The 12,329-nt window shown below is 34.7% G+C and overlaps 2 protein-coding genes across 9 annotated transcripts; one reads left to right on the top strand and one right to left on the bottom strand.

Annotated features, from left to right (window-relative positions):
- Window positions 1-718: 718 nt before the first annotated feature.
- On the top strand, window positions 719-6,485 carry LOC111373091 (TGACG-sequence-specific DNA-binding protein TGA-1A-like). 8 transcript variants are annotated; one of them, XM_022995570.1, is made up of 9 exons: window positions 730-1,078; window positions 2,027-2,192; window positions 2,280-2,354; window positions 3,154-3,213; window positions 3,338-3,415; window positions 3,563-3,626; window positions 4,322-4,497; window positions 5,148-5,375; window positions 6,009-6,485. In XM_022995570.1, exons 2-9 carry the CDS (start codon window positions 2,037-2,039, stop codon window positions 6,159-6,161), a joined length of 990 nt encoding a protein of 329 aa, XP_022851338.1. In that variant the 5' UTR covers window positions 730-1,078; window positions 2,027-2,036; the 3' UTR covers window positions 6,162-6,485. The 8 variants fall into 8 exon arrangements, with proteins under 8 accessions (XP_022851333.1, XP_022851332.1, XP_022851331.1 ...); XM_022995567.1 differs by having other exon boundaries at window positions 738-1,072; window positions 1,995-2,192; window positions 4,226-4,497; XM_022995566.1 differs by having other exon boundaries at window positions 739-1,078; window positions 4,226-4,497.
- Window positions 6,486-6,640: 155 nt separating this feature from the next.
- On the bottom strand, window positions 6,641-11,976 carry LOC111373090 (alanine--glyoxylate aminotransferase 2 homolog 1, mitochondrial). Its single transcript, XM_022995561.1, has 10 exons — window positions 11,544-11,976; window positions 10,208-10,438; window positions 9,885-10,055; window positions 9,008-9,151; window positions 8,692-8,871; window positions 8,332-8,557; window positions 7,450-7,563; window positions 7,259-7,345; window positions 7,029-7,125; window positions 6,641-6,887 (listed from the first exon to the last, which is right to left on the bottom strand). Exons 1-9 carry the CDS (start codon window positions 11,775-11,777, stop codon window positions 7,082-7,084), a joined length of 1,431 nt encoding a protein of 476 aa, XP_022851329.1. The 5' UTR covers window positions 11,778-11,976; the 3' UTR covers window positions 6,641-6,887; window positions 7,029-7,081.
- Window positions 11,977-12,329: the final 353 nt, after the last annotated feature.

Below are 12,329 nucleotides of genomic sequence, written 5' to 3'. Positions count from 1 at the left end.
AGAAGAAGTTAAATCTGACGACTGAAATAGTGAAATAACGGTCAAAAATCAATTTTTTGGACCAAAAAATCACTCCCAAATAGGCTAAGTCAACTTTGTTAGAGTTAATTGTTTAAATGGTCACTGAAATTAGGTTTACGTTTTTTATTGATTATTAAATTTTAAAATATCAAGTTTTGGTCATTAAACTTAGATCCATGTCTTTGATTACTCATTGAAATTTAAGAATAAGTAAATTATACCCCTGTTTGATTTCCATTTTTTGAAAATAAATACATTTTTAAACAGTATTTTGACATTCTTTCAATCACACATTCTCCTATAAAATAATATTACACTTAAAAAAAATTTCTTATTTTTTAATCACATATTTTTCATTAATATATTATTCAAAAATTCATTCTTATCACAAGAATAGGGCTGCATAGCTTCTCGAGTGAAAAAAAAAAAAAAACAATCATATAGTCATATTTTAATTATTGGGTTTAGATAGGATTGCCTTTATTATATTAAAAAACTGTCATTATTATAGCAACCCAATTACACATTTAATAAATAATATTAAATTGTAATGAACAATATAATATGCTGACGAGATGAAGGTGGTGATGTTTTGGATGGGCAAATTGAGCAAAAGCTAACGATGTAGTGCGCATATTCAGATCGCACAACCAACAAAGAATAGGGTTCGTTAATTGCTTGTTTGTTTGTGAAGAAACTGTGGCCAAACACTCCATTCAATAAATATATCGATTTCAATCGACTAGCTTACGATAACACACGCTACAAATTATAACATCTTGTCACCACCCTTCCCCACTACATATAATTTATGTGCAACGCTTGTATTTCTTTATGAGAATTCAATTTAAATATAAATATTTCGAAAAAGATGTTTGCGTTAACAATCATATTCATATTCGATTCTTCTTCTTCTTCGTTGCGACCTACTACGCATGGAGAAAGATGGGTTCTTGACCAGTGAAATCTACTTTCAGTTTCTTCTGTGGAAACCTGCAAATTGAGAGTGAATTCTTATTCTTAAAGAGGGTTTTCTCCAGTATTATCAAAGGTTGATGTAACTTCGTTTGTTTTTTTTTTTTTTTTTATTATTAATACATGTTTTATCAGTTTATACACATACGCGTAGAATGAGTCAATTCTTACTCCTTTTTGTTTGTTTGATTGTTTGTTCATGTGAGTATACTTATGATTGACTATGTATCAAGAATCAGTTGCTCGGTGTCTACTAGCCCAAAAACAAGCGATTTAGGCAGTTTGATTGGTTATTTTTTATTTGCATAATAGAGAATGGTGTTTTTGAAAACAAGAGTTCTTGGGAACTTTTTTCTCTATTGTCTGTTCACTGAAATAGGAGGGACATGAGTTTTAATAATAGTATTGAATGCTATTTGGGATTAGGAAATGATTGACCAGATCATTGATTGATTTGGATTGGTAATTTTGGGTAAGGTTTGATGAAATCAATTTCCTGCGTCCAGTGATGTGGCAAGAGAAGAACCATAAGTAAGGTCTTTTGTCACGTCGACGGTGGAAATATTTTCTCTTATCCACTGTGGGCAAAAGATCAGGCCTGAGGTTTGAAATGGATTAGATTTCTTCGTTGTGTGTTGGATTAGAGTTTTATTTTTAGGTTAATTTTTTATTTTTTTGTGAATCTATTGTCTTCATAAGCAGACGTCTAATGTATTATCATATCCCATGCATTTTTGGATGCTTTATCTTGTCAAATGACAGGACCTTTATTATTAGACATGGATTTCTTGTGTGAAGTGTTTTTTTTTTTTTCAATGCCAAAAATTAAAGACAATGCTACAGTGATAAACTCGGAAAGGCCTTTTTGTTCAAAACTCTAGTCCTATTGTTCAATGGTTGTCCCCTTCTTTTTTCTTAGTATTCAAGTTCAAGTTGTCATGTTTTCATAATAAATCAAAATGTATTTATTGTATGATTTATTTAATTATCAAATTCAGGTAGCAACTCATTGAGTTCTACTGACAAACAGTTATAACAGAATGAATTTCGCATCGACACAATTTGTTCCCTCAAGAAGGATGGGTATATGTGAGCCTCTGCCTCAAATAGGCATGTGGAGTGATTATAAAGAAAATAACTATCTAGACACATCTACACCAGCTATTTTGGAGGTCGACTCTAGATTTGACAATCAGGTGCAGTTTGTATTATTTATCATTTGCATGCATTGCCTTGTGTTCTTTGGACACATGTTAATCAACTTGTGTGTTATATATGTCCAGTCAGAGGATACTTCACATGGAATAGTAGAACCTTCCAATAAATATGATCAAGAAGTGAGTAAAACAAATGATAAGGTAAAGACAGTGTTACTTTTGTTGACTTTCACGTGGTTAGATATCGTATATTCTTATATCAACTGCTATTGTTTCTCTTTGTATAAACCTTTTCCTTTCTATTTACTGGTCCTTGAATAACACTTGCTATCCGTTCACATACTTTAACCATTTCGTGGTCAATTTTCATTGTTTTGAAGCAAGGCATATATCCTGAATCTAAGTTATTATAAGTTGGTGCAATCCATAAGCCTGCTTTGACAAGTTAATTTGTATTGAATTTGATATACAAGGCAAATGTCTATGTATTGGTACCTAAGAGCACTTATCAGTGATTCGACTAGTCTAAAGAATTGCAGGTGAATGATATATTCATATCAACATGAGATGTGCACTTCAGTGGCCACACACAGAGAGGTTTAGAAAATGTTAAAAGAGAATCTCACAAAGTTAACAATTAACTCTAGAACGTTCACACGCTGGAGCAGCTTCATGGCTGAAATATAGCAATTGATTCTGACATTAGGGAGTGCAGCTCTATTGCGGTGAAAGATTTTATGGTTGCCATTATGTGGCACTACAAGAACTTTTAACTTCTTACTGATCTTAGTGTGGAGTTTGTGAGTGAGTAATACTATGAATATCAATTTTCACCAATGCATATAATCCTCACTGGGATCCAATCTTTTAATGTTTTTTGAACTTTTGTTTGTCCTTCTGAAAAATTCAAAAGTTCACTTTTATATTTTGACCCTCGTTGTCAGCATTTAAAATGGTGAATAGTTGTAAAAAATTGTTGACAATGGGATTTGATTTGTAGCAACTGAGACGCCTAGCACAGAACCGCGAGGCTGCTCGCAAATGTCGTCTGCGGAAAAAGGTAGGGAGATCATTATAGTATATACCCATTTGTGAAATAGGATTTCTTATTGTTCTTTCTTTCTTGCTAGAAAAATATTTTGTTGTGTGACTTAAACTATAAATTGTCTCTATACTTTTTGCAGGCTTATGTTCAGCAATTAGAAAATAGTAAATTGAGACTTATGCAGCTAGAACAGGAGCTTGAACGAGCTCGACAACAGGTAAAGAAAGAATGTTGGATACTTTCGACATCATTGTTTTTCGACTTTTCTTTTCATTGCCTCGGTGATTGAGCAATATTTTTCAGTATCCATCTCGTTTTGTTCTTCAAAGGGAAAGACATCTAACACAAAAATGTTTTGCTGCAGGGATTGTATGTAGGTGGTGGATTAGATACTGGTCAGTTAGGCTATTCAAGAACGACAAACCCAGGTTTGTAGTTTTATCCGCCACCATTGCGCTAAATCGAACTGACCTGTTTGTACTGAAAGTTGTAATGACCTGTTGATTGCACATATTCAGAGCTAGATTTTTTGGGTAGTTTCATGCTAGTTGCATTTGGTTATCACATTCTGACTGGAAAATAATAATTAGTTTTGTATGGAGAGTCGATAAATTCATTAGAAGTTCGTTGTTGAGATGTGTACCCATAAATAGATTCTCTGTGTCTATTAGATTGTCTGATTGCGTAATGTTAATTCATATCTTGAAAATGAGAATACAAGCTAACGAATAGCTATACCAGATCAGTTTCATCTCCAAAAAATGTGGGCCATTTTCATAGAATAGGTTCTGTAATAAACAGTAAGAAAATTTCCTCCGTTTTGAAGTTATGTTCCAGTAAATGAACCAAAAGGTGAATTCTTTTTCTAAAAACTGCCTGCTGATATAACTTCTAATAGAAGGGACTGCATTTTATTTTGATTTAGTTTCATCATTTGACCTTCAAAAGTCTCTTTCGCTTTCGGGACACTTTAAGAAGTTCTCTTCAATTTCTCGTGCCTGCAATCAGCTTTGTTGTTGAACTCCAGGTATTGCTACTTTTGAAATGGCGTATGGACACTGGGTGGAAGAACAAAATAAGAAAACCGCTGATTTGAGGAATGCTTTGTGTTCTGACATTACAGATTTGGAATTGAGCAGTTTTGTTGACGATGGCATGAACCACTATTTTGATCTCTTTTTAATGAAAGAAACAGCTGCAAAGGCTGATGTATTCTACCTTATGTCTGGCATGTGGGAAACATCAGCTGAACATTTTTTATCGTGGATTGGGGGCTTTCGGCCATCAGAGCTTTTAAAGGTAATGCACACTTCTCTCCAGAGTCCAGATTCTGATGCACTCCTTTCTTTTTTCTGATGAAAATAGAGGCCAACAGGTTCTTAGAATCTGAATAGTTACTTAAGATAGAACTATATGATTCAAAAGGAAGTTGTCAAGATCCAAAAGTTCGTAGCTAGATGTATTGGCTCATTTCTTGTAAGTTTGTTTTCTGTTTTATCTTCTTTAAATGTATCAAGAACTGATTTGAAAGATTGAGTTGCTACGGCCTGGATTTCAACATGGATAAAACATTTTTTCTGATCTTCAGAAAACCAGTTCCTCATCTCGATCAGCATCCTCTTCTAATCTTGTTATTTTACACTAATCAGTTAGACAAGTTACTGTTAAATCCCCACCTTCATTGTTTCTCCCTTTCTTCTCTTTTTCCTTGTCATCAAAATCAACTTTTTCTTATCTATATCAGCTGGCTTCAACTAATGATGCCGTGTATATGCAAAAACCATAACAACTGTACCATGGATTACACGATCTCCATACTTTGTACAGTTGGTTAAATATTAAAAGATAAAGTTGTGTCTGCTCATTTTATGGGACTTTTGAAAATGATAATCAAATTGTACACTAAATGTTAGATCCACGATTCCCCATAACATTATACTTATCAACAGGTTCTCGAGCCACATCTTGGCCCCTTAACTGAGAAACAAAGTTTGGAGCTTTCTAACCTTAAACAATCATGTCAGCAAGCAGAAGATGCTTTGTCACAGGGATTGGAGAGACTCCATCAAATTCTCTCCGAGACTGTAGCCGATGGTCTACTGGGGGAAGGGAACTACCTCCCGCAGATCAATGCTGCATTGGAGAAATTAAAAGCTATGGTGAGGTTTGTGGGCCAGGTAATATACATTGATGCTACTTGATTTTCTGATTTATGTGTCATTTAGTGTGCTATCCTTTTTCTTGACATTCACATGGCCAGAACCAACATAACTGTGAATATTTATGTATATTATATCACGACATTCTGCTTCATGTAGTAGTCATCAAAAAAGTAGTCACAAATATTTTGACATTGGTAGATATTGTCATATTGAAAAGGGGCTATGGGTGTGGAAATAACCATCTCTAGTGAACTGATTACTTTTTCACTCATTAAGTGGCCTAATCGTGTAAGCTTAACCAAATTACCTTTATATGTTGGATTTAATGTAAAGGATTTATGTCCACAGAAACCTTAGCTTGTTTGAAAAGCCGTCTAAAATGAGCTTGACTTGGGAATTTTTTTTTTTCTAAACAACTGGCCCTCCTGGAAGCATTTGATACTTGGCCTTCCACTTTAATTTGTGGATCCTTTGCAATCCTCATTTTGGTAGAAACTTGGGGAATTTTTCTATCATATTGCACAAGTGTATGTACTCTGGGATGATGTGTATGTAATGGCTGATGTCTATAACTCTAAATCTAGGATGTCTATGCAAAGCTCACTACAATGGTTAAACATTTTTCATTTTTTGGTGTTCTGCAAACAGGCAGATCATCTTCGCAAAGAAACATTGCTACAGATTTCTCGGAACCTTAACAATCGGCAAGCAGCTCAGGGCCTCCTTGCTCTAGGGGAGTATTTTCAGCGTCTTCGGGTTCTAAGTTCTTTTTGGACTTCTCGTCCTCGCGAATCATCGTAATATCCTTCATCAGCTAAATCTGCTTAATGTCTAGTATACATATGAAAATTAGCTGCTGCCATTTTTTGGTCTTCCTATGATTGAGAAGTAAATATGATTAGGTAGCCTATCAAGAGGGAGTTTGCAAATGCTTTTTCGTTCTCCTTTTTTCCGGTTACTTTTCTTTTTCTTCTTCTTTTTTGCTTGCTTTGTTGATTGTGCATTTTTGTATTTCCGTTGCAACTCTGTAGAACTTATTATGTAAATTTACATACATCCAAGTCTTCTCATTTTGGGGGTCTTTATGAATTAGCATACTTGCTGGTTTCTGCCTGCTTCTGATTACACGAGTCTTGAGATGCTCTTAAGTGCAACTAAATTTTTAGTTTATTTCATTATTTTTCTTATACGGTTGGCTGGTTCATGATATGTTTGTTTTTCGTATGGTCGATTACTTGAGGTCGAAGAAATTATGGATGAAAAGGGGGAAAAAAATCAACATTCTGTTGGCACCACTCGAAGATGCAAAATATTGAACTACATAACACGAAACAATAAAAAATTATCACGCGGCTGGCAGTACTTGACGATGCACACACATAACAAAAGCGGACGATAAATAATCTGTTCTAATATGAATCATGCCATAAACTACTGTAATTGTACAGAACTCACATTATTCTTTAAAAACACATTCTTTCCCCATTATTTCTCAGTAGGACCAGAAGTTAGTCTGGAGTTCTGAAAATAAGCTGCTTTTTTTAGGTTGATCTCCTGAGGACTTAAACATCATCACTTTCTCACAACTTAGACATGGCATAATCTAGAGCAAGTAGGAAAAGAAGTCAGTCTGGAGTTTTTTGGTATAAATTCTTTTCACTTCTGAAAATAAGCTGCTTTTTTTAGGTTGATCTCCTGAGGACTTAAACATCATCACTTTCTCACAACTTAGACATGGCATAGTCTAGAGCATCAACCAGGAAATCTGCACAAGAAGAATCAATGAGACTATGAAAACATATGGAGATCTAAATGCTTTAAACTATATACAAATTGCCTTGACAGTACAGAAAAGACTAAAGAGTGAAGTTTCTGAAAATACAAGTTACAGAGAATACCTGCATCATCTTTGGTGAAACACATTGGAGGCTTTATTCTGAAAACATTTCCATGAAGTCCACCTTTCCCGACAAGAACACCGAGTTCTACATAAAAGAAAAAACTCAAGTATAACAGCTGAATTACGTAGGAAATGTAAATTTTAAGTTTGTAGTTCTTCCTCAGTCGAGTTTTGACTTGTTTTACGAACCTCTAAGCTTTTCAAACAATACTCCTGTTTCTGCCTTGGCAGGCGTCTTTTCTTTTCTGTCTGTAACGAGTTCTACTCCCACCATTAAGCCCCTTCCTCTCACATCTCCAATTACTGAGTAAGAAATTGGAAGAATATTAGTCAACAGTTACTAATCAGAGAAAATGTAATGATTTTGGAACATTTTCAGCAATGAGAATCACTAATCAGAAAATCAAAGAGAGATCTACTCTTCTAGATTGGTTGTTTCTTCTTCTTGGGATTTGGAAACCAGTAAACAAAACTACACAATAGGGTAATTTTCTTTTCTTCGTAGGTAGTCACATAAATTTCTATGTAACCATGTCATGATGACAAGATTATCATCCAACTCCAAAAGTCGTGAGAACTTGTAATGTTGGCTTGTGTGTGAAAAGTTCGCCTCCAAATTACTTGCAAGATAGAATAGTCACTAGTGTTCCGTTAATAAATAGGTAAAGCAGCTAATTTGCTAATTATTGCATAAATTGGCTCATCCAGCGACCAAATATGTCATTTAGTTCTATTGAAACAGGAGCCAAAAGGATCAGTTTACTGAAGAATAAGAATATAATTTGCCAGAGTCACACTCTAAGCAAAGAGAAGGTCAGTGTGAGCTACAGTCTATATGGTTAATCTTATTTGTGAACATTTAGACGAAGCAAAGGTTTAAAAAATCTAAACTCGTAAAAGGTAAATATGAAAAAGTTGTGAATGTAATTTAAACCTCACTTTTTCAATCAAATTCAGTTATATATTAATAAAAGCTAATAGCTGAACAAAAGAACATAAAATTTCTGAAGGAAATATCACATAAAGCAAGTAAATGATGAATTTATAAGATGCTCTGGTGAAGAAAATTACTATCATGCTTTTTCTGGAGATCGTTTAGACGCTGGATCACGTGAGAACCAACCTCGGCACTATGCTTTTGGCGCTGCTCTTTATCAAGAACCCTGAGAACTGCAAGTCCACCAGCCGAGCATACAGGGTTGCCTCCAAAGGTGTTAAACTGTATTTTTTGAGCCAAAACACTGGCTATTTCGGGGGTTGTTACAACAGCCCCAAGGGGTAAACCGTTGCCAATACCCTGGGTATATAAATTCTCGTATCATGAGTTGTTCAGGACGTGGACAGTACATAGAAAGAACAAAGTCCAACCTAGCTGAAAAACAAAAGAACCTAACTATACGTATATGATACATTCAAATTAGTACCACGAACCTTAGCCATGGTAACAATATCAGGAACGACGCCCTGTGTCTCAAAACCCCAGTAATGACTTCCAGTGCGACCAAAGCCAGTTTGCACCTCGTCAGCAATGCAGACACCACCAGCTTTATGAACCATATCATAAACCAGCTTCAAGTATCCTGGGGCTAATTCAACAGCACCTCCAACTCCCTATAGTTGTCAATATGTAAGAATTGATGTTCAAAACCAGGAAGATAAATCAATTACTTGACATCTGGGATTACATGCAGCAGTTTGACCAGACTCCAGTTTCACACCATTAGAAAGGAAAGGAATCACCACAAACCTGAATTGTTTCAGCAATAAAACCAGCAATTTTTCCTGAAGTACCGTGATCAATGTGATCTTGTACGTCTTCAGCATAATGCCTGGCATCAGAACCGAAGACTCCACGGTATGGGTTGGGATTCAAAACATGATGAATTTCACCCTGCAAAATTTGAACGTAAGAGAGGATGAAGATAGATATAGCCCCAGTTTCTACCCCATTTTCTAGAACTCATTTTTACTCAAATTCATTTTCAATGCCTAGATACGTAATGGACAGGACCTGACATGTCATGGCACAAGAAGACCCTTTTGTAGTTTAAAGTATAAAATTGGGGCAAATTTAGATTATTAAAGCATTAGAGGGAGAAAGTGAATATTATGACATACAAAGTTGTGTGGTTTCATGCCAAATTTGTTATATATCTACCATGTGAACCCTTTAATAATTTTATTTTTTATTTTTTTATTTTTTTTTAACATTGCACAAAGTACGTCCCATATTTGTATTAATAAAACAAATAACTGGTCCTCAAATTCAAAAGATATTACTTGCAAAAATTCAAAATTGAAACTAAAATAGTGTAACTTCATTGGAAAACAAAAATGTATAAAAATAAAGAAATAATATATAAATGTGTAATTTTATACTATTTTAATTGATGTTCCCATGTCCTACTTTCTGGGAAAAAAAAATTATATGTCGGCTCGTCCATGTCTCGCATTGATATCTATGCTTCATAGGTTCAACTGATTTAAAAAATATATGCAGGGAAGATAAAAGATAAAAAAGGAAAAAAAGGGAATGAACTGGAAAAGAGAAGCTGAAAACTTAGAAAGAGAAATTAGAATCCAAACACTGAAGTGAGAAATTGGCGGTCCATCTAAAGACAAACCTGTGGGATTGGGTACTTCCATGTGTTAAGAGCTGTCAGTCCAATTGTACTAGAACTCCCTCCATGATATGCATTTCTTAATGCAATCATGCCAAGGTTGCCACTGTACAGTCGTGCCATCAACATAGCTAATTCATTTGCTTCTGTTCCTGAATTTACAAAAAACACAACCTGCAATCGAGAAGAATGAAGTTAAAGTATGTCATGGAAATTGTCCTATCAGAAATGCTCAACAGATCAGAAGACATAGGATGTCACTATAGTTAACCACATAGATCATTGTTTGATGAAAACTATAAAAAAGCTCTAAAAGAGCGAAATACTTTTAGGTTTCCAGGCATTTTAGATGCTAAAGCCTCGGCAAAATCAGCTATTGCATGGTGTAGATATATGGTTGTTGCATGCTGAAGAAGATTGTTTTGCTCTGTTATGGCATCCAAAATATCAGGATGGCAGTGACCACAAGAAACAGTTACTATTCCAGCAAATGCATCAAGATAACGCCTTCCACTCTCATCATACAGGTACTGCATTTTCCCTTCAACAATGTTGAGCTGTTCAAATAAAATATGTTAGGAATGTAGAGTATATATAATGCGACAGCGCAGAGAATGAACAGGAAGAAAAAGAAAAAATAAAGAAACCAATTGAGTTTAGAGGTGTAATTGAGCCATCACGAGTTGAGCTTGGAGTTGTTCAAGCTCAGGTTAATATTTGTTGAGAAATAGGCTTATCTACAAAGCTAAAATTTGTAGGTAACAAAAACAGTACTTCGCCATAATTAGATGACTTTTGCAAGCCTTCGCAGTCTATTTCAATTTTTGTTGTTTTTGGAAAGATTGTTTGCTAAATTGCGCAAAAAATGCCAGGCAAGACTGCACTGTATATACAGGTGCTTGTCCATTGCCAAAATATACCAAGATAGAGAGGAAATCATTAGTTAGCATTCAAGAAATTCTCTACTTCTCTTAGTGGTTTGTATTAAGAGTAAAGTAATACGGGCTTAAGAATACAGTCAAGCTCAGCTCGTGACAACTCCCAATCCAATCTTTTACAAGTTTTAGATGAGTCGATATTGAATGTAGGTAAGCTCCATTGGAGTTCTTGTATACCATCTGTCTGAACTTCACCAAACATGGTGGGTGCATTTTGTTGCAAGTTTTAGTCACATACATTATTTCAGAGTATATAACTTTCTAAGGTAAACAGAATATAATAATCCCAATTACAGATTTTAGAATACAATTTAGCTCATTGAGGCACACACCTACAAAAAATGAGAACTCAGAGCTATTCCAGCAAAAGCTAAAATATATCAACCCAAAGAAACTTAAGAAGTTAGTTCTCAAAAGTTGCAATTCAGCACAAACAATCATCATACAGCAAACAATTATCATATGCAATCATCAAGACAATTATTTGAAAAGTGCAAAATAATCTTAAAGGAAATTGAAACGCAAACTGAGAGAAACAGACAAAAGCAACACACAGCAAACTAAACTAAGCCTTATTTCCAATCAAAAAGTTCAACAAACTGGAGGAAAAAAAGGGTAATCAGAAATAATAATAATTTCATTCCCAATCCAAAAGTTAAAAATGATCCGTTTCCAATCAAATATTCGATCCATCCCAATATACGAGTAAAGAAAATAGACTTACGGGTTTTTGATAATAATAGAAAAGAGAAGGACCCAAATACTTCTTGCGCTTCTGGAGAACCTCATCCGCTAAGGGACCCTTGTACGGCTTCGGCTGGTAATCAAAACCCGGCAACTCCGGCTTGGCCATAGCCGAGAAGCCACGGCACAGGCCAGCATTATCAGACAACAACCACTTGGACTTCTTGAATGCTCCTGTAAAATTTCCAATCGAAAGATTTCTCTGCCACCCCATTAGCCCAATTTACACAAACGCTCTCACTACGTGAACGTGAGTTTGTATGTATGTATATATAAGTATATTGGTGCGGAGATGGAGAACTTCAAATGCAGAATTAGGTGGAACAAATTTTAAAGCTTATCGAGAGTGACAGTGATCACACTCACCACTGAGAAAAAGATTCCATCCCATGTTCTGTATTTGGAAGGATCTTTTAAATTATTTTACCCTCAATTCTAATACCGGCATATGCTCAACTAAAACTTCTGTGAATTTTAAAATATTATAAATCCTAATAAATTTCGTGGATTTGAATAAATTTTCACAAATTTCATAAGAATCTCATCAAATATGGTAAAATTTCAAAAAATTAATTATATGTATTTTTAATCTTGAAATCCATCCAAATCTTTTATAATATCTGTGTTAACGAAAGATTTGTAAATCAACTACCTACTTAAATTTCATTAAAATCTCAATTGAAGATACCTAAATTTTAATGAATTTGAATTTCATTAAAATAAACTAAATTCTCATTTGAGAACATCTCAATTTAGAAAGATTTAT

The sequence above is a fragment of the Olea europaea genome, unplaced genomic scaffold (genome assembly GCF_002742605.1).
Source record: "Olea europaea var. sylvestris unplaced genomic scaffold, O_europaea_v1 scaffold1069, whole genome shotgun sequence".
NCBI lineage: Eukaryota > Viridiplantae > Streptophyta > Magnoliopsida > Lamiales > Oleaceae > Olea > Olea europaea.
The sequence above is the reverse complement of the archived record's forward strand: the minus strand, read 5'-3'. Positions and strand labels throughout refer to the sequence as shown.